We start from the raw sequence: 27,179 nt of genomic DNA on the forward strand, positions 1-27,179 counted from the left end.
CATAATAGCTCTTATTCAGATCTGAATTATGTTCATGACAAATCCAAATGTATTTACTGATGGGGGTGAATACATCTTTCAGTTTACAGTAATATTTTGGGTATATATTGAAGGATGAAGTACAGTACTACTTACCAACAATATTACTTGACTTGTGCCTGGAGTTAACTTGGCTGAAATTTCTTTTAGTTGAATTGTTTAACCTTTATTCCCAGTTATAATAAACTAGTAGGAACATGTTAATCGTAAAGCGAGTTCACAGGTGTACTCAATAGCACCAATTCTCGCCTAACAAACATATTTGGCTCAAGATAAAAATGACAAAGGATAGAGTGAAAACTCAGCAAGCATGAGTGAAAAGTGTTAACAAACTGCCCCATATACTTGCGAACAAATTATAATAAGCAATGTTTCTTAAAATTTGAAAACACTTTTTTATTAGTTTTGTGCTTCCAAATTTTGCACCCAGGGAATATGACCTTAACCACAAAAAGGGAATTGCACAAAAAAAAATGAAATATGTAGACCTAAATTAGGCCTATGGAGTATGAAAAATACAAGTCTCGGTAAAATATCTTTTATTCCCAATGAATTATTTACAAATATTATTTAAATAAACAGGTATTTATAACAAGTACAAAAAAATCTAGAATATCAACTATTGGCAACATATCTTCTACATAAGAATAACACTACTCAATCAATCTACATACAAAAACAAGTATACTACAAAATTGGCACAAATAATATAACATCCTACAAACAAACTAATATATTTTTTGATCGAATATATTTAGGAAAAAAATATAGTAAACAATTGATTGTTTTGAGTAGTCTAATTTATTTGTTAAAAGTACTCTTTTGACAAAATCACAATAATTTTTAAAAATTTTTTTCTTGTAAACTTTTATCTATTTATTTATACTATACACGTTAGAATTTCAATGAATAGTTTAAACTTAACCTTAGTGTTTTTAACAATCAGAGGCTTTTTAACATTTTTTGTATTACAATTCCAGCAAATAAAAACTATTACTGTAATCACAGTTGCATCTTGTACAGTACAAACAATACTTTAAAAATCTATTCCACAACAGTTCATAAATAATTTTTAACTCTAAAAAATTCCCTAAACAATCTACTCCATAAGGCTACGGATTTAAACAACCACAACTGAATGTTGAAACTTCAACAGATCATGTTTCAACATCAATTTTGTTGGAGTCAATTCTGTATCTTCAGTCGAGGGAAAAATTCGAGGTGAAAATTCGAGACGTAGAACTTAGAGCACAGCATCTCCACCCTCCCCCTCCTGATGACAAAAAAAAACGTCAATCACGACAAAAATCAACCAATTTCGCTTCGCAAAACTAAAAAATCTCTAAAAGTCCTCCATACATACCAATTTTTTTGACGGACAATTTTTAGATCTTTCTAGTGACATTTTTTGCTTGAAATTTACGACAGAAGGTAACCAATATCGATCAATAATTACAAACAAGTTCGGTAATTTTGTTCTCTACAGGAATTGTATGAACGGAGGAAAAATACAAGATTACTAAATCTCGTTACAACAATATACGACCCCGTCATTTTTTTCCATTTTTTCAACAAGATACAGAATTGAGACAACAAAACAACCGAGAAAAGAACACTACATCGATGACACCCAGAGCACATTGTTATAACGAGATTTAAATTCTTAAACTAGAACAAATTTCCATGCACCACTCACTATAACACAAATCGTTGATTATATTTTATTTGTAACCTAGCCTGGGTCAAAGAGGAAAACAAGTCTGTCTTTAAGGAAGAAACCAACTTGCTCTTGGTTCGAATCGGAATGTGTTTAAACAGTTTTAAAAGTTTATAGTTTGAAATATTTGTAAAACCACCACTGCTGTGAGTCAATAGCCTAGAAAACATGTAAATAAGGATAGAAAATATTTAACATTTCAAATACATATTGAATGGTAAATTATGTATTTTATTAATACAAATCAAGAATAAAATATCGAACCAGTTTAAAATGTCTTATGTGGGTTAATGTTAGTAGAGTTAATAGTTTTGTGCATTATTACCTTAAAAGTTTAGCTGTACAACGTGAGTGCTATGATATTTTGTGATAAAATACTATAGAAATATAAAGTTTTATATCTATTGAAATTAATTCTGTAGTTCTCTATTAAAATATTCTGTATGATATGTAATTACCCAATTGACAAAATTATTGAATTTAAAAACCTGGTTTCTATTAAATACATGTTATACCCCCAAGTTGAAAAAATCTATATTTCACCATTACTTTAATAATCACACTCAAATGAAAAATAATTTAACAATCCATAATTTTGAATATGTTTACGCTTCGATTAAATATATATTATTACAAAATCCATCAACGATTACTAAAGTAAAATGGAGTCAGCTTAAAGCAGAGATTAATTGTACCAAAAATAGTGTAGAAACAATTAAGAGATTGTAAATTTACAATTATATTTATGAAAAGTTTGAGCAGCATATACTTGTGCACGTTAGTAATCGAGTGCAAGAACCATTATTTACAATAAGGAATTTAACAACATTTATATTTAGTTTGGGAGAGTTAAGATATTTTGACAGTTTGTTGAAACTTGTGTAGTTTAAGATAATAAATTTGGTTTATTAGAATAAGTGAGGCATGAGATCAACACCATTTTCACATTCAAACACATTTTTTTATAAATGTAACAAATTACAAAGAAGCACCATTGTATCTGTGAAATCATGTTGAGAAAAGGAAGCTTGAATTCAATGTAGAGGAAAGTCACTTATTAAAAATGTAGGAATAAATTGTAGCCACAGAGAAGTACGGTACAGAGGATACAAGATTATGGGACAACCATACACTTTTAGTACTGGTATGTTGAGGCGGAAATGTAATTGTGACAAGCAAGGAAGAACCTGAATGGCGAGCACTTTGCGGAAATTCCTATCGCACACGGCTCAGGGTCTTCTCCGCCATGAGCGTTGTAGTACAAGAAGGCGAGGGGGTTGTGCGGGACTTTGTCCTAGACACCAGCACTAGTGCTAGACACCACTTATGTGTACCATGCAGTGTATCCTCTGTTCCTTACTTCTCTGTTGTAGCATTGTTTTATTAAGTACACTTCTGATTACAGGGAAAATCCGATTCACCAGACTTAACCTAGATTGATACGAACGGAAGATAAAAAATTTGAAAATCATCAGTACAATAGTCTTGACTATTCGGTTATTGACGTCAATGTTTTTTATCTAGCGTTCTTTGCAGACTATCGAGTACCTAGAAAGGTGCTATTTCCATGTAACATGATTATACCATAGCGGGAAAGTCGAGACAAACCCCTAGGCCGCCTGTCTGTACTCAAGATTTGCAAGTCTACTATACTTATGATGGCCAAGACTACCAACAACTTACCACTTTAAGACTATATTTCAACGTAATGTACTTACTAAGAAAAAAGAGTTTAAAAAGCAATATACAATTATTTCTCCTAAAAATCAACCTTTTTTCAACAAGAATTAATTTTCCAGAAAAACTGTTATTTTGGTAACTTCTACCACCATGATATTGGATAAGCAGTTTTAATGTATTTTATTTTTAGATTGTTGGAACCAATCATAACAATAAGACTGTTAAATTGTTTGCCTAAGGAAAAAAATCAACCTGAGATTGGAAATGGAGTTTAAAATGGCTAAGGTAATGTAAAAATAATAGAAACACTGTTTTTAAACTTTATGCTGCTCCAAGCAAAATTTGGTAGTGTCATAAAAACACCAACCAAATAAATTTGGGAATATATAAACAAGTTACAAAGGTTTCTTGAACTTCCCTGCGTATTTAAAAGGTGTTAGAAGAAATGAAACTTCAACAGTTTTGTGCTTCCTTTTGTTATAAGAGACTTTTAGAACCGGAACAATTCGGGAGACGTAGGAAGGGTGTTTGAGAAATTGTGAATATGTGAAACTTTATGATCAATTTGAGGTGTTCTTTTTCAAATCTGGTAGTTAACGGATTGTTTGAGCAAGAAAAATGTAGACTATGACAAGGAAAATTCTGATTGAACGGAAAAACTTGCTACTTTTAAGTCTTCTATAAACACTCGTAAACCTGATTGTCTTATACTTTACTGGACTATTTTAGACTATTTTTGGACTATGTTTGGTCGCAAGTTTGGTTCATAATATGGCATTGTGTTCCATAGATTCATAACATATATTACCTAAAATATTGGATAGTGATAGACTACAAGTAAGTTCTACAAGATAACCATTTATCAATTCTTAATTTCATTCCTAAATTAATTTAAATAATAATTTTCTTTCTGGCGAAAATGATAAATCATTTGAATATAAAAATAATTCCAAACCAATTTTTTCAAACAGTATTAATTAATATAATCCTTCAGTATTTTATCTATTAAAAAAGAGTGGTATTAATTTCTTGTGCCTTTTAATATTGCCCTCTCTTAAATTATTTGGCCAATCTGTAGTTAAATATTTTTATAGATAAAAACCAACAGCAGCAATTTACTTAAATATAAAAAATATATCCTTTATTTTATGTTTTCAAGATGTTTTATGACTAGCCACAAAACAAGACATAATTAAAATAACAGTGAAAAAGAAAGCACGGTGTAATTATATTACTTAATAAATAATTCAAAACTTCATGCCTTGGTTGTTGAAAGGAAGTGTAAATAAATATAGTTAGTTGTTCATTTATTTTAGTGGTAATGTTGTAATCACTTAGTGCTTAGTAAAAAATAAAGATAAGTTAAGTCGACTAGTATTAGTAAATTACTGTTTGTTTGTAGTGTTCAAACCCTATGATAAAAAAGTGATAAGAAAATATGATAAATATAGAGATAAGCAAATTTAAAAGTAAAACAAAAAAAACATTGTTTTTTAATTCATCTAAACACAAATAACAAGTAGATTGCTGCATATCATTTCACTAGATTTCGGCTTGTATTGGTCCCTCTTCATTTGTTCAGCTCACACAACCCGATGTGCTACAAAAAATCTGCTACATTACGACTACCTCAACCCGTAACATAAACAGTGGGAAACATTTTTAGAATGAAGTGGAGCGTTACTACATCAAAGGAGGCTACAATATGACTTGGTCTGGAGATTGTTAAAGGTAAGATTCGGAAAACTCAAAGTCGCTGGCGCTGGCACGGGAAGAACGGGTGTACACGGATACTCCTCCACCAAACGCTGAGTCCGACGTTCCTGCGTCTGTGATGAAGTCAGCTACTATCAAAGTGTCTTTATTTACCGTCAGGAGTCCGGCTGTCTGCTCGGGTAAAGTTCCGCCTCCACCTCCGCCGCCCTTCTCCTTCTCCGTAAGTCTCTGCTTCAGTAGGCGGATCTTCTCTTCTTTCTGGGAATTAAATAACATTTAGATCTATATACCACGGATTAAAGCTTTCACTATTCACATAACAAGACAGGCATTATTTCCCTGTGTTATTGATAGATAGTAAGATTGATTGGATTTTACTAAATAAAAGATATGAAAAACAATTGATGGTTTATTAACATGGTTGAGAACAAAACTGATAAAAAAGTAAACAAGTAAGTAAATAGATGATAACAATTAATAAGACAAATGATTTTATCCTCAAATGGCAGGCAGTAGAGAGTATACATAGAGTACTTCTAACATACTCCCCAAATTGCAACAGGGAACTGGGCAATTTTATTCTGTGACAGGAAGAGAGCACAATTTTGCTATTAGTCTTTTGAGTATTCCAGTAGCTGTCTTTAGTGTTACCACGCAAATGAGATTGTCAAGCCCAGGATGAACTTTTATGACTTTTGCTAAAGGCCATTTTGATGGAGGATATTATTCGTCAGTAATAAGGACTACTGATCCTACTTTAAGTTGTGTGTTTGGAAATCTCCATTTATAAATTGTCTGCAGTTGCTGAAGATATTCCCTTGACCATCTTTTCCAGAAACTTTGTAACATTTGCTGCAACAACTGCCATCTTGAAAGTCTATTTGTTGGTACTTCCTTGAGGTCTGGTTCTGGTATTGTAGATAGTGATGAACCAACCAGAAAATGTGCAGGAGTCAATGTAGATAGGTCATCAGGATCATCAGTCAATTTGCAGAGAGGTCTTGAATTCAAAACCGCTTCGATTTGTGTGAGAATGGTAGTGAATTCTTCGTATGTTAGTTGAGTATTACCAACAATTCGTTTTAGGTGATATTTCACTGACTTAACTCCTGCTTCCCAGTGACAACACTATAAAAATTAATCTGTTTGTTAACCTAATTATGGGGGAGCTTTCAACAACTGTTGAAAAATATGTAGGAACCTTTAAATTATCCCATGGATAAATGATGATTGTACGGATTTGAACCCAGGACCTCCACGATCAAGCACTCTACACTTGACAACCTCTCTCCCAACAGACATGATTAGACATGATGATCTACTACTCTAACAACACTGGTCAACTAAAATTCAAAGCATAGTAACTTTAGGTTCTAAGGTTGACTCTGAGGTCGTAGCAGATGTAGAAATTTGGTTATGTCACTTTTTTTTATTTTCCACTATCAGATCTTGGAGCTCAAAGGGGATGCTTTTGATTCAATAACTACAGTTCACAACAGTTTAAATAATTGATTTACCTGAGATATTAACTTTTGCAGTTCGTCATTTTCAATGAGGAGTTTTTGATATCTGTCTTCATCTTCTTTGGAAACACCAACGTCTGGATTGTATTTGGACTCTGCTTTGTCTCTCGGGTGGCGAATGATCTCAATAACCTGAAAAAGACATACACATCAATCCAACATGAATAATTTGTTATATGGATAGCCAATAAATAGCATAGGCCTATATATAGAATGGGATTTCAGGAGTCGTCCAAAACTAAGGGGAGTCCACGAACTTTCAGCCAAAAAAAAAAAAAAATTTTTGTGTGGTAAAAACTACTTTATGTTCTGTATTTTAGCAACATTATTTTTTTTATTTTAGGAGCGAGTGGGACCTACCATTCCAACTCACAGCATCTTCCTACACAGTCATTTCTACACGTGACACACTTTGAAAACCTCATAGGACAGAAAACAAAATTCACACACCTTTGGTACGAAAATCAGGGCCATTGATAGAAAGCAGCAGAAAATCAGAGCCAGGGCAACAAAGGCGAAACTAGCGTCTTGCTGGGAAGCGATGACCATAGTGACGGGTGCTGTGATGAGACAGAGAACCACCACGTTGTAGATGGACATCCCGACGTAGCGACTGTCGTTGATCTGCTTCACCTTGATGCTGCGAGTCTCATAGGCCAGGAACAGTCCAAACACCAACACTAGACCTTTGTAGCCATAGACTAGACCTGCAAGCAAACATTGTGCCGATACATGTTGTTGACAAAGGTTTATGTACTTTAAATATAATTTCATAACTAAAACATCAGCTCCTAAAAGTTCTCAGCTATTAGAAAAAAACACACAGTGCAAATACATGACTTTTGTGGTCCTCCATTCCCTGTCAATTCACACAAACCCGTTTCAATTTCCTGTTATTATTACAGCATCTTTATAGAAAAAAATTAGCTAAACTAGATTTTTTTTTTAAAAAGGTTGACTTGGCTCTTGACACTTTTATTGGCTGGGAGAAAATGTATTGGAAGAACAATTTGTTATCCTAAATTTTACAATATAAAACAGTGTCCTACCCAATCGCTTTATTAAGCCAATTATTCATAATGACGTCTTCCTCCTATGAAATATACTTCTTGTTTAGCCATCTTTTTCTGCAACATGAGTGTGACTATGAAGCAGGAGTCATATAGTAAGGAAATTATGAATTCAAAAACAACTATTGTTCAATCAGTGATCCAATGAATAATTTTTAAGTTAACACACAAACTAGATATGGCAACGACCAACCAAACACCTACCAAGCCACACATTGTTGCTGTCGCTCTCGCAATGTTCTAGTTCAGGGCGGATCTTGATGTCGTCGTCAGTGTTGACCGGATCTTCCAGAGGAAACACTTCGATTCTCCGCTGCATCGGGTCATAGATCTGCCAGGCGAGGAGGAACACAAGGTCTATGACGAGCAAACCTCCCACCATCGTGTACAGCTTCCACGGTTCGATCTTTTTCTATTAATGAAAGAAAATAATATACCCAGACATAAAATGAGACATCTGGTGCAGTTTGGTTGTTACTTATACAATTTTTCTGATGGACGTAGTTGTAGTTTTGTAAAATCTGTTGGGTAACTAAACTATATTTTAACTTCCAACAAATTTTACGATTAACTGACAATTATGTCTGTATCCACCAAAAAATTAGATTTAATGTTACTGTAAACCATTAAAATTTTGATTAGTATTTTTAATGCCTCTTCCTTACTTATATACAAACTAACTTTATTATGATTTATTCTGTGTAGTGTGATGCCATTATACTACGTTCGCAAAATTCAGTCCGTTTTGGAGGAAGAAAACTATCCTCTCGCTTGATCCTACCTTTAAAACAATAGCTAAAGAGCTGAAGTTGATCGGCTACATTATACAGTATTACTTTAAGCAAAATAAGTAGTGGGGGAACTTCCTAAATTTTGTGAACAAACTATAGTAAAATTAGCCTTCAGGCATTGGTTTTTGGGTGCTGAAATTGACATAACATCTGTGGAGCAGCTGCAGCCATTTTGTATTGAAACAGAACATAGTAGAATGATCCATTTACTGAGTTTGCGACAGTCTAAAATTATAGTTTCTGCCATAGCGATAGTCACATAAAATATACTATAGCGTGTAATAAAGTAGTCCTTTTTTGGCTTAGTTAAAAATTTTGCGTGTTTGATGGAAATCAGTAATTTAAATTAGTTTAAACGGGCAACAACTTTAATACCCCCTGCCACAGCATACCTGCAGACTATAGTTATTTGTGCAACTAGTGAGAAAAGTGAGCAATTGACTCACTCGAGAGAAATCCTTACTCACGAGCCGTAGGCGAGTGAGGAATGGTTTCTCGAGTGAGGCAATTGTACTTTGAACTCGAGTTGCACATTATACCTTTCCTACAGTTACCATAAAACAAATAAATTGGTGAAGAAACATAACCTATTTTTACACAGAAGTGAACTTTTAATATAAAATTTAACGTGAAGTGACAAATACAACAGTACAACAGCTGACCAGCTGATTTACAGCCAGTGCTGCCAACGTATTTCGCGTGCATACGACGTTGCCTGCATTTTACGCGCTCACTATTTCGTGCCTTCACGTTGCAAATCTGGAGTGAGACAAAGTAATTAGAGTGAGACAATGTTAACATTGTCTCACTGATGAGCAAATTGGCCACTTTGCTGTCTCAAATCAGTGAGAGAACATGTACGTTGTTAGGTAACTGTAGGAAAAAAGAATTGTCTAATTGTATTTTCACTCAAATACATTCTAAAAAATTCAAGTTTATTCCCTGTTTGAATTACATTAGTTCAATGGATGGATACGTAGGTTTGTTGCTACAGGAAAGGTAAAAGGAAAGTGGTTTGTTATTGAAAAGTAAATAGTTTAGTATGAAATAAAAAAGCCTATTCTCCATAAGAATAACATGTCAATTTTAAATTTAGTTTTTTTTTTCTCCATAACTATTAAGCGCATAATAAAGCTTCAATATAGTCAATTATTTGCTTATTTAAGTTCTTCAAAATGGTTTAGAAAGGAATTACAAAGTTAAATTTTTTATCTAAAATGGGAAAAATGCAATTTTTCCCCTTAAATGACTTTTCTTAGATCGATCGTGCTGGTTTGCAAACTCTTTCGTCTTTCGAAATAACCATAAGTTTGTAACAAATTTCATCAAAATCAAATCATTTATGCTCAAGTTATTGTGCTTATGGACACATATACATATAGGCCTCTTAATTTGAATGGATGGTGCCTTTGGCCTCTGGGGATCTCAAAACTAAAAGTAAATCGTTCCCTGGACCAGGTCTTAGCTTATTTCCTACATGGGGATATCGCTAACATGAGAATGGAATGTTTAGTTCTATCCATAGTTAAGGCTTCAGCTTTTAGTGAAAACTAGTTGGTTACAGGGATGTTTGATGTTTTAAATAAAGTATTTGAGTATTGGTTAATATACTGAGCTATGTCAGCCCACTTTTCATTACTTTCTATTTCTACTTCATTCTATGAAATTAAGGGTTTAAAAACTGATTTCAACAAAATCCCAGGTTATAAAGAATTGTGTATGGATGGTAAAGAGAGAAACACGTTAAGAGAATATTTATATCATCTTCAGAATATTTTATTTCACAACTGTCAATAAGAACAAAGGAGGCAATGAGTTAGCCCTAGCCATTCTTTCTTATATTATGAGTATTATTTATTTAACAATATTTTAATTTAAGTGTATTTTTAATCCTTACGAAAAAGGCAAAACATTAAATGTTAATTCAAAGATCTTAATATTTTAGATATTTATTTAGAATCTTAGATATTTTGTTATCGGGAATTCAATCAAGGCAGCTTAAACTTTAAAATGTAAATACTAAAAATATACTCATACAATTTGCTTAAAAAATGTGAATGTGAACGAAATGTGTAACTTATTTCATTAGCAGTGAAGGCTGAGAGTGTTGGTGAAAAAAATGGAAAAACAGCTTATCATGATTAAAATATTAAGTTTTTTTTATAAACCAATAAACCATGCACTTTCAGTTTTTATATGAATAAAGTAAAAACTAACACCTCTAAAGCATATTTCTTATGTGTGTTATATACATTGTGTAATATCTCAAGTATTCCAGCCAAGCGGTTCATAAAAAAAATTGATACAATGTGATTTTTAGATTGAAAAAAAAAATGCTTTTTACACTCACTCACCACAAACTTCAGTTTTCCGTTTCTACTTATAATTTTTGAGAGAGATTTGTTCAAAGCCTAAAACCACATGAGTAATTTCAGGATTGCTTTTTTCATGCTATAAGATATCTATAATGTTATAGTAGTAATATTAGTCACTTTGTCAGTAACGTTAGTTGCCACAATTTAATCACCATCTTCCACAAAAATTGAATATTTTTTTCCATCCCATTTCCAAAAAGTTGAAAATGTTACATAAGGCAGCGAAGATGTTTGTGTACAGGGTGACACAAACATCTTACCACCAAGAGCTCAGGCAACAACAACAAAGGTAAATCTAATAAAAATTGTATGTACTGCTACCAAAAAGTCATAAAAATTAAATTAATAATCAAATTAACTTTTGTTTGCATCTATCTTTTGTGCAAGTTAATTAAACTTTCCTAAACTGACATTGTCCAAAGTTACAACAATTGAGTATAAAACGACTCTGCAACTGAAGAAAATCATTCTTGGATGAAAATGTATTTATGGAATTTAATATTTTTCACCATCTACAACAGCAATAATTTTATTCCATAGAAGTAAATAACTGGAACGCCCCTACATTTCAGGGGCATCATCTAACGTACAACTTGAGATAAAAAAAATTTGTCATGTTTTAACCTCACTGATATAAAGGGCTGAAAGTGAAACAGCTGTTCACATTTAAGGAACAAAAAAAGGTTGCTGTCTTAGACAGTGAATTTTTTCTACGTAGGCTATATGAGCAACTCTTAATCAACAGTCCCACAATATTTATATTTCTCATTTAATCTCATTAATCACATTAATTAGATTTTCTCTACTAACTCTCGTTCTCATCTCATTGCAAAAATATTCAACATAGTAAGGAATACGTTTGTTTCCCATCCAAACACTTCTAAAAAAATTCCAAAAGTCAAACATGCTTACCAGAGTGTCAGACTTCGCCTTGGTAGTGAGACGATGCACTCGCCACACCTTGCTGAACATGGCTCCGTACGCGAGAGTGAATCCAAGCGAGAGGAACCATACGCGAGCCTGGCAGACGAGAGGGTAGACCAGGGGAGAGACAAAATGGCCGTCAAGTCCAAGCAAGAACACGGACGAGAGACAGATGATGACTCCCACAAGCATGATGGTATTGCAAACAGGATGGGAAGATTGGATCACTCTGTGAACAGAAGACGATTGATACGACTTTTGAGGAGGTATTCCATTTAATTTGAAATATGTGCTGTAACATTTGAAAGAGGTTAAATATGTTAAGCTACCTTATACCGTTTCTCCTCAATTCATAATAACAACTATAGGTTTTTTTTATAATTACAAAACACAAATTAAAACTACAGTGGTTTACTGTTGGAAGCTCGCTTTCTCTACTTCATTATCAGGTATCAGCTAATATGCGTACTTAAGCATTGTTGTCTAAACGGTTTAGTGTTATTGGGATTATGGGATTTATTGTGAATAAGACCATAGACTAAGCAGTTCACAAGTAGACTCCTCATCCCATTGTAAATTTTGAAGCTTGTTTTTTGTGTCTAGTTCATGTACGTCCACACTGATCGCTAGTGTAGACAACATTTTGTTTATATTATTTTAGGGTTATTTTCATGATTTGTGCTTTACTATTTGGTTATATAACTAGGAGACCAGTTATTGTTTATGATTATATCGTTTTATTAGGTTAAACGAGGTTTTAAATGACTGCAATAACAAGAAACAAATTGTAAACAAAACATAACCTCTAAAGTTGGACGTACAGAACTAACAATAAAATTGGCTTCAGCTGTTCCATTAGGATGACTAATCTACTAAGGGAGTATGTTTTATCTACGATAAGACTCAACATAGTGTTTTCCCAGCTCAAAGATTATGTGTCAGGACGCTAACTAACAACATAGTTGCTTTGTTCTGATTTTTGAAGATAGCATTGCAGGTCCAGCACCTTTGCCCTGTGTCATAATATCAGTATTCTAGGGATAAAATATGAATCAGCTGACTATACCAAACACACCTGCGATGTCTATAGCAGATGTTGAAGATGATGAGGCATATCGCAGCAACAATTCCGATGCTGGAGATTGCCCACATACAGATAAACAGTGGTACCGAGATGGTTCTAAGGACCCTCCTGACTATTGTTCTATCCTGGGGAACCTTCCCACCTGCAAACAGCCATATACAACATAGGACATAGTCATAAGCGACAATCATGACAACAACAAAACCATACAATATTTGCGGTTGTGTTTATTTTCTTTATGTACAAGTATGTGATTGAGAATGGAATGACTCTTCTGAAAAATCAGGATTTGACCAGTGCAAAGTTTACTTAGGATTTGATCTAGGCAATATTTAGGTTTTGCATCATAAGGTATTTGTTAGAGATGTTCAATAGCACTGTATTCTAAATAAACAGATAGCTATTGTATGTGTACAATGAGAGATATTGGAACTCGTGAACCTAGTACAAGTCATGTTTTTGACCAAACTAACTTTAAAGCATTACTTCTTGGAACCACCCGCTATTTCCTCATAATTATCACATAATCGATTTGGCATCTACATTTTCAGACCAATTTACAACAAAAAAAACTAGTAAAGTTATTACACCTCAATTTTTCAAATGTAATATATAGACTATTTAGTGTTCACTTAGTGTTCATCTGGTCGGAATAAACTCACTGACCTTTCCACTTTTCCCGGTTGAACCACGTGAGATTGTCTGCTTGAGTGTCGTAGTAACCAAGCTTGACATAAGTTCCGTTGATCACTTGCTCTATCTGGGTAAGAGCGATTCTGTCACCTTGGGAACTGAAGGCCACGTAACCCTGTAAAAGATTGGATTCTCATTGCTGTAAATGTGTTTTGACTCTACTATCAAAGCCTTCTGATCAAAAGATATGTGCAGGGGGGCTAGCTTTGATGATTAAAAAAAATGTTGATTGCTCTAGTCAAAAGTCAGAAGGAATTGAGAATACAGTAGCCACATCTATGCACGTCTCTTGTTTCCATTTTTTGTTGTCGTATTTAATCAGTTGTCATCAGGAGTGATCGGCAGATGTATAGAGCGATCATTCAAGATCAGGTGCAACCGGTTGAAGTCAGGGGGATCACATCATTTGTCCGAGTTTTCAACTGTCCGAGTTTGTTAAATAACTAATAATAATTAGATAAATCAACTGTCCGAGTTTTCATTTGTCCGAGTTTATTAAATTATTTTAAAAAATATCGAAATATCAAGTGTCCGAGTTTTCAACTGTCCGAGTATGGTTTAAATAATAATAATATTTCGTTAAATCAACTGTCCGAGTTTTCATTTGTCCGAGTTTTTAAATTATTAAAAAAAATATCAAAATATCATTTGTCCGAGTTTTCAACTGTCCGAGTAGGGGCAACATCAAAATGTGACACTGCGCGCCGAGACTAGCGTGTCTAAAGCGCCTGTTCAGAAGTCGATGAGAACCCCTTCTGTGAAGGAGTCAGGCATTGTGCGAGCCACGAGAGGCCCTCACGTCGACTTAAGAAAAATTATATTATTTTTATTGTAAGACTAATTTTACAATTTTTAATTAATTATAAAATCAAACTGTCATCATCAAACACAACCAACCAAACTTGCTGTTAATATAAAATACCCCCGCTTTTATTATATTATCAGCAAGTTTGGTTGGTTGTGTGTGGTGATGACAGTTTGATTTTATAATTAAAAATTGTAAAATTAGTCTTATAATAAAAAAATATAATTTTTCTTAAGTCGACGTGAGGGCCTTTCGCGGCTCGCACAATGCCTGACTCCTTCACAGAAGGGGTTCACATCAACTTCTGAACAGGCGCTTTAGACACGCTAGTCTCGGCGCGCAGTGTCACATTTTGATGTTGCCCCTACTCGGACAGTTGAAAACTTGGACAAATGATATTTTGATATTTTTTTAAATAATTTAAAAACTCGGACAAATGAAAACTCGGACAGTTGATTTAACGAAATATTATTATTATTTAAACCATACTCGGACAGTTGAAAACTCGGACACTTGATATTTCGATATTTTTTAAAATAATTTAATAAACTCGGACAAATGAAAACTCGGACAGTTGATTTATCTAATTATTATTAGTTATTTAACAAAACTCGGACAGTTGAAAACTCGGACAAATGATTTTTCAAATATTTTGTAATTTTTAACAAACTCGGACAGTTGAAAACTCGGACAAATGAACCTCACCCAAGTCAGGTGTGATAGGTAGACTTTGGGAGCTATCGGCAGATGCCGGGAGCCATTGTCAGATAACTTTTAAAATTCTGACATACCTATAAAGAATTCTAACCGAATAGCAGAAGACTTTTTTTCCTGAATAAGTCATAAATATTTAGCTCTAGATCAACTCCAATTCAAACTAACAATTAATTAACCTACTTGATAGCAAACATAGTTGATGGTGGACATCAATAAAATCAACTCCATAAATCAAACCTCTTTGCAATAGCCGTGAAACGATGAAACACACACACACTACCCCAATATGAAATATGTACATTACGTTGCAAAAGGAGAGCAATACAATCGATTACCCAGTTGCTACCGGTACCACTTTAAAATGCTCAAAGAAATAAGAACTAACATCAGGATCAAGGTAACAAAAAAATAAAAACATCAATGATTCAAATCTTGAAATTGGGTCTTACATTACAAATTTATTGAATCTGTTATATACGATATATCAAATTAATACTCACAGATACGCCAAGGAATTGAGTTGAGTTGATGGCAGAATAAATGTCATCAGCAGTCTCTTTATCAGTGTACGTAAAGTTCTTCAGAGTTTTCCCAACTCTGCTTAACCTCTGCATTGTTTTATTAAAAGCTGAAATGTAACAACCTCATGAAACACAAAATCTAAATTAAAATAATTATTTAAAGAGTTATAATTTTCTAAATGTTTGGTCTATTGATGGGGTAAATTCTACTAAGCAATTAGATTACTAACCAGGTAACTTGCCCTTAAAACACCCTTGAAAAGCTCATGGAAAAATCTAATAACAGTGGCAGAATGTATGTAAATGTATGTATGTGGAGATTCAAATTTATTTGAGAATATAGAAGGTCTTGATGGTTGAGAAGAGAACTTTTTCTTCTATCAGTGATCGAATAACCACTGGCAAAAAATGCAAGATAATTTGATATGATCATAATTATGATTATTTGATATGATTTGATTTCTGATTTCTGATCATGTAAAGTCACAAATACAAGAAATTCTGAATGTTTTCATTCAGCAATCATCTGTTATGACAATTTTACAATAGGATGACAAGCAGTATTCATGGTCAACGCACAAACTTACCTAACGCTACTGACCACACAGCGTCGTAAGCCAATGGGGCTTCTTGATATCCCTCTGGATACCTTAGGTTGTCAATATCATATCCTCCCTTCCGCAGAACATCATTCAAGCGCACTCTGAAATCTTCCGAGGTCTGGAACAAATGTTAAATTATGAATAAAAGTAGACGTTCCTGTCCCATATTATAGCTGTAGAAATTGTTAGAATCTAAATTTACTTAGTTATAACTTATTCTAAACTATAGCATGTCGAATATCAAGTAAGAAAAATAAGAGCGAATAGAATAGTGGACTGTTGCACATAGCATACTCTATGAGTGGCTAATTCAGCTATGTTATCTATATCTATAAAAGAGGAACTATGTATGTATGTATATGTGTGTGTGTGTATATACGTTATGGACTCCGAGACCGCTCGACAGATTGTAATGAAACTTTCAGGTATTATTAAGCATATTTCAAGGATGGTTCGAGTGGAGTTTGGTGCAGATCCGTCAAAAGGGCTCTGCCCCAGAGGGTTTTAAGTGGGCCAATGTCAGACTTTATGATCTACAATGTTTACAAATAAATATAATTTAAAAGCAGATATTTACTTTCACCAACTGTTTGTAGGTTTGAATAATTACAACATTCTGTATTAGCATTAGTCATGATTTGAAATAGTACCACAGTGTTTCTACAGAGTGCAGCACAGGAAATTATTTTACTTTTGAATAAGTCCAAATGTATTAAACCCCAACCGCAGCACACCTGTGCACTCAACAACGTTTAAATTCTCCAATGTTAAATATTAAAAACCTTTATCAAAGTATTATAAACAATAAAAGGGATGACTTTTTAAAATTTATGACAACAGCTAATTTGCAACCAAAAGGTGAGTGAGCGTAGCGAACGAACATCAACCTGGAGGCGAGTTAGCGTAGCGAACGAGCTAACCTGAAAAAAGGTGAGCACAGCAAACGAGCTCCAATCTAAAGGTGAGTGAGCGTAGCGAACAAACTTTAACCGGGACGTGATTGAGCCATGCGAATACTTATGAAGTTAAACGGGGCAAAGCCCGTGGGTACAGCTAGTTGTTTAATAAAAACCATCCACAGCTGGTCCATATAGATGAGATGTCTATTTTAGTATCTAAAAGTCAATGGTATAAGTCGTCAATGGTAGCCTATAGTCCATTCACAAAATTTAGGTGGTTTGCTGGGTTTCCACTTTTTTTAGCTTAATCTATTTACCAGCTTATCAGCTGTCAGCTCTTATTTCAAAGTTAGGATGAGATGCAGAGGATGAAATCGCTTCCCCTCAAACCGCCTAAATTTGTGAACGAAGTATACACTTTGGTGTGGTAACGTTCTGCTGGCGACCTACCATGCCGGATATGGTCCGTTGATTGTTCTGGTTCCACATGAGCGCCTCTGTGGTGATGTGACCCTCGGCTGCTCGTCTCATATCCTCCTTGCTACACTCTATATGTTCTTTCTCCATCTGCACCTCGAACCAGTTGTCCTCGTACCAGCCTGTGAATTTAAATATCTCAAAATAAAATGAAGTTTTAATCCGTGGGAAAAGATCTGTATTGCTGGGCATTTGGTGGTTTATACACATTAACTGTGGTCATCTCATTTTCAAAGCAACAGTAAAAATTATCTCTACTTTGGTCAGAGTATTGAAATTTCATTAATGTTCTTTTCAACATGTCTAAATACACCATAAACCCTGTGTCCCATGCTGACCAAATGTCTCAGCATCCCTAAGAAGGGGGTGAATTGCTTTAGTGTAAGTCTCTTGTAGTTAAAAAAAAACTTCAACTTAATTATTTTCAAGCTAGATTTCAGGTCAGAGAACATTTTTAGGACACATACATTGTTTGTCAGTAGTAATTTAAGCTTAGAAGCATCACTACTCAATTACTTCAAAAATTGTGTGGGTAAGCCGAGTGGTTATGGCCGCCTACAAAAGCCGAGAGGTTATGGCTGTTAAGTTCTATCACCTAATAATTTTCTTTAGCCTTTACTTAGAACAGCTGATGTTTAAAAAATGATTCATACTGTACAAATAAATATTATTCCTTTCTGTTCTTCTTGAAAACATAACTTTTATTTTTCTCTCTTAATTTTTCATTAATTTACTCAAACACTCCACAATGGCCGCCTTCAAATCCGATCTAAGGTTACCAGACCAGGTTTTGGACTGTTCTCTTACAAACAATACAAGTTGGAAAATGCTACTTGCACAGATAAGACAATTAAGATAAAAAATAAACTACTCTCCAGTACTGAACTAAGAATCTTTGACGAGACTGATAGCATGTAACTGTTGAATGGTCAAATAAATTCTTGATTCTTGAATAATCAACTCTTTTGATCCAGTTTTCCATACAGGCTAAACTATGATGTTTGAGACTATGTTTGTTTTTCTAAAAGTTTGCAAATGAACAGATGACCTAGTTTTTAAGGTAGGATTATTAAAAAACAATCACATTATAGGATCAAAATCTTTTTTTTAACAACTAAGCACTATTGTAAAATTAAACATATGCTCACCTATAAAGAACCAGACATAAGATTTGCCGTAGAGCTGTTGCTTGAACATCTCGCATAGAACCCGCCTGGCTGCCACAACGTAGAACAACCCCACGATAATACGAGCGTCTTGTCGTCTCAGGTTGCGGACTGCGTCAGTTGGATCGCTCAGAAAACTCTGACGAGTCACAATCTCTATACCACTCTCCTTACAACGGGCTTCCAGGTCCTCCACGGTCTGAAAATATAAACATTGTTAAACTGTTTGGAATTATTTTCCTCTTGGATTGTAGCCTACATAAAAATGTATTCTAAAAAGAATGTTTCTGACTGCTTGTAAGATTTATGACAGAATATGCTTAAAACCCTTGCATTGCTTGGACGCTCCACGCACATGTGTAAAGCCCATGTGGAAGGGAAAATTCAATTAAGGTTAAAAAATCTCATTAACCTCTTAAAAATATATATAATATTTTAATGGGGTTAACTTTAAAAAAATGAGGTCTGATTAGGTGTTTCGTTTAGGCAACAGTTTATTCATATGATTTTGTTTACTTTTTTTTTTAATAGGGTAGCAACCCAGCAGACGCACAGGCAGCGCTTGCCTATGTCTGCTAGTTTTCTAAAAAATAAATTTGTGTAAAATAAACATTGATTATTTTATTCATTAGCCTACATAATTCATTAATTCATACTTAAATTATTATCCTAGCCAATTTTAATTTTCACAAACTGTTACAAAAAAGATCAGAAATGTTGACCAGTTCCCCTTAACCATTTTCGAAGTGCCACTGGGGAAGACAGTTAAAAGAAGTTAAAAGAAGACTCACCGAGATGAAGACCTCCTCGGCCTGTTGCAGTATAGCCACTCTGGACCATCCAAACTTCTCCATGAGTTTGATGCGTGTAGGGTTGTGTACAGTGGCCGACGGGTGAGTTCTGAACAGCGTCGGAAACCTGTTACGATCCGACAACGCTGGGGAACTGGCTCCATAGCATAACTGCAACAAACAATGGGTTGGTAAAGGTGTTTTGTACTTGGTGAATATTGTAAATAGGGAATGATCGATATCAAACAGAGACCTTTTGTTCATGAAAAATGTCGTGGTCAGTCAATCGTCACCCAATTAGAATAATTACACACACTACCGGGATATTGAAGTATCAGATGCTTTATTCGTTCTTTAGGTGTATGAAGGAAGAAGTGGAGATTAGGAGTCAAAAATATATAGGGATGATGTACATGTTCAAATTTCTGAACCAACTTCTGGACCCCACTCTCCACTGAACCATCGCTAATCAGAAAAAATTGGTATATAACTCTACTCCTTCAGGACTATGGTAGGTTTCTCAAGCACAGAATTAACTGTGCTTACTCTCTGCTATCTTAAGGGGTGCACACACCGGAGCGGAACAGAAGAGCAGTAGCGGTGCGATATTCGCACGGTTATTTAGTACAATGGAAGTAAATGCCACACAGGATCGGTGCGAGCGGTGCGGTTTACCACCTGTACCACGGTACCGCTGAGATACAGCATGTTCCATTTCACCACCCAGCGGTGACAGAAGAGCCTGTGCGACGAGCCTGGCATTTGGGTTTCTTGTCTTTTCTAAGTTTAGGCATCAATGTATGGTATTCACAATGCTCAAATCTCCTTTTGTTGATGTCATGTACCCACTCCTTATTTTTGCGATCGTTGTCCTCAGCTACAGCAAACAATAGCAAGATTTCTTCCCCGTTATCTGATGAAAACAAATTTATAACTAACAACACACCGCACTTGTTGACTGCACACTCATAAATGAGGACGAAAAATTACTGTAGACTGCTGTCACCACTGCGGTGCGGAATCGCTCTGGTGTGAACGCCCCAGCGATACCGCCGCGGCGGTGATGGTGGATGGGGGAAATGAAAAAAACTTGCAGATACTGCCACCGCTCCGGTGTATGCAGACTTTTATGCATAAGGAATGGGCCAAAGCCTCAAAGCACTTCATCCAGGTTTTTTTTAATTTTATTAGTCACTAATACTTACCACCACAAGATTCCACATCTTTGCGGCCTCTGCGACCGTAGTGCATGTTGTGCTGCAGCCGGCCAGTAACATGAGCTTCTGCGGTTTGTTGTACAACAAGTTATACATGACTGAGGCCCCCAGGCCTGGGTCACACTGTAAGGAAAAACAGACTTTTCATCATCATGTCAAATGTCTTAAATCAATTACTGTAAGAAGAGCAATGGCAATTAATTGGTAAGATTTGACATTTGAGGTGTTAGGTACATTTAATTGATTAATTAGACCCTATCCTCTGAACAACATTGACAGATATATATAGGGTTAAGGGATCCTTTAGTGGTCAATTATACACAAATCCTAGATTTTGACTTGAAATAGAGCATTGGATTACTGGATTGTTTTGGCAAAGGACTTCAGTTTCACAGAAAACCTGTGAGGGTAATTCTGAGCAATTACTTGGTCAACCCCAATTTTTTTATACTTTACTACGTCATCAGGATGTTCTTAGAAAACAAGAAACATATAATTTAAGCCCCGCAAGGCCATCGTACAGGTTGCAGAGCGATAAGAACTTTCAAATTCCAAGCGATAAGTGGCTTGCGGGAGATGCGCGGAAGGCCAGTTATGCCAGTACCGTTATGGCTATGGCTAGTGGTTCCTCCGATAATCCTTTTTTATGTGACTGGTGTGAGAACACGTTACTTAGTTTAACGGTTTTAAGTGAAGATCAGGAAAAGTTAACACGTTTTTTGTACGAACACAGCGTTTTGCAATGTACTAAAGTGTGTCCACAATGTGGCGGGTCGATGACGTTAAATAAAGAAAAATACCCCCGCCGCAGCAAACCTGCCGTCCAAGCGAATTTCCATTTGGCCGAATTGATTTTCAATTGATCTATTTAAATAACATTAGGTTTAACGAGTACCTAGGTTTGCTGCTGCAAGGAAACTAATAAAGTACTGTGTTTTTAGTAAAATATTAATAGCTTACTATAAAATAAATAAATTTGCCAAGTTTGATCAAAATATATCCAAACAAGCAAACTACAACATTTTACAATATTCTCCATAAGAATAACATGGGAATTTTAAATTTAAAATTTTTTTAGTTTTCTCCGTAACCAATAACCGTACAAAAACACTTTGATATACTGAATTGTTTGTTTTTTAAGCTCTTTAAGAAGGTTTAGAGAAAAATTGGGAAATTTTGTGTTTTGAGGGTAAAAAGTGAGAAAAACCAATTTTTACCCCATAAAACCCCCCATAAAACCCTGTTCCCATGGTCCGATCATGCTGGATCGCGAACTCATTCAAGTTTATCCCGCTTTACACCTTCAAACCAAATTTCATCAAAATCGGATAAAAATTACTCAAGTTATCGTGTTCACGGACACATATATATATATATATATATATATCTATATATATATATATACATATATAAAAATTTGAACGAATGGTGTTTTTGGCCTCTGGGGACATTAAAATGAAAAAGTAAATCGGTCCTGGGCCTAAGTCTTACCATGAGACCTACGGTAATAGCTACTTCCCCATAGGGAAATTCGCTAACACATGTTTAACTGTTGGAATAGAATTGAGTCTACACCATTTTTTCGGGCTATCCGTGAAGTTTACAACGGGGAACCATCACAACAGAACACTGATCCAGTTGCCGCAGACTGGGATGAGGACGTTGAACCCGGCGATGACTGACATAATTTTTTTTTTTATATAACATATATTAACTTTGCGGGGCTGAATTATGTTTTTTTAGTTTCACATACTCTAAGGCCAGTTGCGACAGTAACGTTATGTTTGGTTAGGTTAATTCACAACCTAACGTAATCTAACCTAACCTAACTTAACCTTGCGGGGCAGAACATCCTGATAACCATAGTTAAGTATTGAAAAAAATTGGGGTCGACCAAGTAATTGCTCAGAATTACCCCTGTGAGATATTATCGGTTTTAGCTTTTAACTTACCTAAATATTGATATTATCAAATGATTTTGATTCGGTTGAATATGATCGATGGCTTTTAAAAAACCTAGGGCCTATTATATTTTTTTATCAAATTGAGGTAAACTTATGATTTTTTAATATATTAATAGACTAAGTTAGCCTAAGTACCTACTTAAGTTATTTAACAAAAAATATATACGGTAAATTATTTTATAAATTAATGTTAACAAAACAAACAATGAATTAAGTTTACCATAATATAGTAAGTAACAAATATTAGGCCTACTATAGTTTCTTCAATTTTTAGTCGTACACAGTTTAATAACTTACCAAGGATAAAATAAACCAACTAGCCTAGCCTACTTTATTGATGTTTTTGTTATTCTTTTTAACTTATTCATGATAAAATTAAATTTAATGCGGTATTAATATCGAACCGAATCAAAACTGAAAATATTGATAACTTGTTAAATCCGGTAAGTATATCGCAGGTTCTCTGCGGACCCGGACGAAAGCCATTGCCTGTGAAGTTTAAATCCATTACTGTATGTCAAATATAATGATACTTAAATAACAAAGATTTAATTACTAATTTGGATGCATATAGAGCTGTCTTATACATTATTGAGTTAAGCTTAGGCCCATATTTTATTCTCAAAAGGGTGGTGGAGTGGAGTCACCAGACAGATACGGTTTCTCCAACAATTACAAAAACGTTATAACTACTTTATAATTAAGGTGATTTGGAATATTAACCCTCCAAGTGTCCATAGTTTAGGCCTTAATGTCCACCTATTTTTGGCGCATTTGCAAGGTTTTATTAAAACGGATCTGAGAAGCTTAAAACAATGTTAATTCTAATGTTCTATATACCATTTTGTTTGGAAAATCATGGGCTTCAATATTATATATAAAACATAAGGAACACTTTTTCAAAAAAAAAATTTTTAGGTAAAAAAAAATATAATTTCGAAAATTTTCAAAAAAAAAAATAAGTTCGCGCTCAATGAAATTGTATAAATTATAGGCCTATAAATATTTGAAAATAGCCACTTTGTTCTAAATTTTATGAGGATTACAAATATATAATAATATAAGGAAGTAGATTTGCAAATAAATAAGTTATGGGCAAAAAACTGATTTCAGTACATAGTGTTTAGCTAAGAATGCATAGCCTAACCATAGCTAGGAATCTGGCTGATAATTTACATCAATATCACTACCTACTTCTTCAGGATCATCAACCAGCACTTCAAAACCACTAAAATCTTCTTAAAATGCAACACGTATATCACTACTTTTGATTTTTAACACTAAAACAATGATAAACGTAATAAAACACATCAGTCATCGGTCCGAGGTTAACCGCTGCTGTTTACAAATACACGCACGTCAGCTGTCTACTACAATTACGATCGGCTCAGAGAACGTACAGCGCTGAGACAGACCTCTGGAGAAAGCTTAGAATATTACGGAAAGAACGATACCTAACTCGATCCAGTTCAATCCGATTCAGTCAGTCATAGAGCCTTCGCCGTACACGATGTCTGCTTGTCGAATTTTCGTCAAGTAACACTGGGAGGGTTAACTTAGTTTAGCCGATTTCCTCACCTCACTATCATTCCAGTGAAGCTTGAGCTTGTATCCTGGCAGTAAATCTTTAGCCTTGTTGACATCTTCTAAAGCTAGATTTGCTGCTGGTTCACAAGCCTGAGAGATCAAATATATTTAAGCACTTCTTCTACAAATACCTATTTATAGATTCAACTTCTTAAACTACAGTTCTTGGTCTACAGAAATTCAATATCAATACATCAGCTACGAATTAGGTCCCAAAGAAAAAGTGAGTTTATTGTTTGTGAGCGTTTTTGAGAACAATCAACTTAATTACAATTCGATACCAGAATTTCAGAATACAGTATATTTAAGAGAAATGAAACTTAATTTCAGTCACAAAATTATTGAAATTAAATTGTTTTGAATTTGTTGAGTTTGTGTTGTGATTGTTATGAAGAAAAGGAATCAGAATCAGCTGATAAGGATAGAGATGATCTTTCGGGTCTGATTTAGGGGAGGTATGAATGAGGCATCGATGACATCATAGTTTAGTTCAAAATTCCTCCGTAAACAGCGCTGTAGTTCTGTTTATAAAATAAATATATAAACATAAATATAAATATATAATTATATAATATATATATAATTTATAAATGCCTAAAATTCAATTTTTTAATTTTTTAACCCTCTATGTGTCCAAAGTATAGGCCTTAATGTTTGCCTATTTATTGCACATTTGCAAGGTTTTATTAAAACGGATCTGAGAAGCTTAAAAACACTGTTTATTATACCGTTTTATATAGGCCTGCCATTTTGTTTGGAAAATCATGGACTTCAATATTATACATAAAACATAAAAAACATTTGTTTCAAAAACTTTTGTTAGGTAAATTTTTTTTTATCATGGAAAAAATTAGGTTTTTTTGCTCTATAAAATCGTAGGTCTATAAATTATAGGCCTAGGCCTATAATTATTTGAAGATAGCCACTTTGTTCTAACTTTATGAAGATTTCAAATATAGCCTATAATAAAGTGAGATAAGTTATGAAATAATTAAGTTATGGGTGAAAAACATGTTTTACGCATTAGGTAATAAAAAAAATACCGAAATCGCCCAATGACTTAACAGCTTTCATAAAAACATATATCTGAAACCAACCAGTGGATTTCATGTTGTATGAGATTTTACAGTTAGTACGCTACAAAATCAGCCTAGTAAATGAAAAAAATACAGCATGCTTTTACCTTGATTATGGGGCCAGGAAATTCTTTGCCGAACTTGAAGAATTTGTTTGCTGAACTTGAAGAAATTATGAAATATCCAAAATATTATTTACAAAATGTCACAAAAGTCAGACAAAAAACTTGCAAAGTTGTTGCTGTCAATAGTTTTCAACACTTGTAAATAAAAACTAAACACTTGAATAAAAATAAATATTTAGGCCCGATTTCACCAAACTTTTAAACCGCCGTTAAGCCTTGCTCTAACTGCAGTTAGCTCTTAACTGACGAAATCGGATTTCACCACTCGCCGTTAGCGCTAGTTTAGACTAAACCGTCGTTAGATAATTAACTGCCCAATTTTGACCGGTTAACTTCTTTAATCTTTCGTTAAGTAAATATCAGCTGGCTTTAAGTTTAAAGTTTATATGGAAAGGCGAAATGGTAGAAGAGAATACGGTACGAATTAGCTTTTGAAAGTAAGTGATGGCAATGAAGTGGCCTATGTTGTTCGCCTAACTAGGTGGATAAGAGAAAGGGTTAATGATTTTAATAACAAAGATGAAATTGATTTTATTATTAGATATGAACTATCAAAACGTTCAGCATTTTTCTTTAGGAAATGAATACAAACCACTGTAGTGGTTTGTGTTTAGGCTATCCCACATAGTGCATTGCTTTAGGTTATCCCACAACGCTTTTAGTTAAGGCGTATTTTTCTGTGATCAGCGACCGCATTGAACTGATAGGCGATCAAGAGCCGTACTCTTTTATATCGTCTAAAAAGAGTGTTCCGGCTCTTTTACCAACATTATCAAATTTATTATTGCATTGTTCGAAAAAATAGAAGGTCCCTTTCCTTCTCCCGGCTTTGGGTAACCCTAACCCAACGTTCAAACAATTGTTTTGCGTTCGGTCAGACGTAAGTAAACCAAAATCTAAACCTAAATTGTCATTATTGTGCTAGTATTTTATAGAAAATAATTATTTTGGTGTTATCTACATTGTGTCTCGTTCTTGTAATTCTTTTGACTCCAGTTTTTTTCACTACTTCAAATGTACCAAACTGGTTAGTGAACAAACAGAATATTGAACATGCCTCCCTGTAAAAAGTTGGATTGATGAGTCTTCACTCGACCGCAAAACTCAACCAATTTGTTCTTCGAATATGTTAGATCAACATTGCTTTGCCCTTATTTACTTATGTTAATTGTTTTGGTATTTATTCTTGCTTTCTGTTGTTATTTTACTCAGAATCTATTGTATTCCTGTAAGCTTGCTGTCTCCACTCTCCAGTTTTGTTTTCACTACCTCATAAACACTGATTTATTTTCTAGGTTATGTTTACTTGCTCCCGTAACAGCCCGGTATTATGACAGTTCAGTGCCACTGCCACCTGGATTTTACTCTAAACTCTCGTTTATAAAACTAGCGTTAGTTTTGACGCGTTTTCGTTGGTGAAACCAGATTTCCTTAACTGTGGTTTAAATCGACGGTTAGTTTTAACCGAAGTTTAATTAAACCATCGTTAGCGAGAATTTGGTGAAATCGGGCCTAAGTTATATACAAAAGAATTTGGAGACATGGGCCTACTCAGAGTCTTCACCGCTGCTTTGGTCTAGGGTCACTTTGGCCCTTTTTCTGCCCCTTTTATGCCTCCAA

At 34.4% G+C, this 27,179-nt stretch overlaps 1 protein-coding gene across 3 annotated transcripts in view; it reads right to left on the bottom strand.

Annotated features, from left to right (window-relative positions):
* Positions 1–568: 568 nt before the first annotated feature.
* LOC128993360 (gamma-aminobutyric acid type B receptor subunit 1) overlaps positions 569–27,179 on the bottom strand; it is a 32,266-nt gene continuing 5,655 nt past the window's right edge. The window contains exons 3-17 of one of the 3 annotated variants that reach the window (XM_054417208.1): positions 24,350–24,448; positions 20,796–20,930; positions 19,591–19,761; positions 18,782–18,998; positions 17,607–17,755; positions 16,243–16,375; positions 15,635–15,762; positions 13,586–13,727; positions 12,911–13,061; positions 11,824–12,064; positions 7,950–8,157; positions 7,126–7,382; positions 6,670–6,807; positions 5,306–5,410; positions 569–1,312 (exon numbers count right to left, since the gene is read on the bottom strand). In XM_054417208.1, the coding sequence (XP_054273183.1) occupies positions 1,283–1,312; positions 5,306–5,410; positions 6,670–6,807; positions 7,126–7,382; positions 7,950–8,157; positions 11,824–12,064; positions 12,911–13,061; positions 13,586–13,727; positions 15,635–15,762; positions 16,243–16,375; positions 17,607–17,755; positions 18,782–18,998; positions 19,591–19,761; positions 20,796–20,930; positions 24,350–24,448 (2,304 nt within the window). In that variant the 3' untranslated portion in view covers positions 569–1,282. Of the gene's footprint in view, positions 1,313–4,705; positions 5,411–6,669; positions 6,808–7,125; positions 7,383–7,949; positions 8,158–11,823; positions 12,065–12,910; positions 13,062–13,585; positions 13,728–15,634; positions 15,763–16,242; positions 16,376–17,606; positions 17,756–18,781; positions 18,999–19,590; positions 19,762–20,795; positions 20,931–24,349; positions 24,449–25,541; positions 25,706–27,179 lie in introns of those variants that run through there. The other 2 variants (XM_054417209.1, XM_054417207.1) reach the window with 2 other exon arrangements.

The sequence above is a fragment of the Macrosteles quadrilineatus genome, unplaced genomic scaffold (genome assembly GCF_028750875.1).
Source record: "Macrosteles quadrilineatus isolate MER2022 unplaced genomic scaffold, UCM_ALF_1.0 Scaffold_4__1_contigs__length_99947679, whole genome shotgun sequence".
Taxonomy (NCBI): domain Eukaryota; kingdom Metazoa; phylum Arthropoda; class Insecta; order Hemiptera; family Cicadellidae; genus Macrosteles; species Macrosteles quadrilineatus.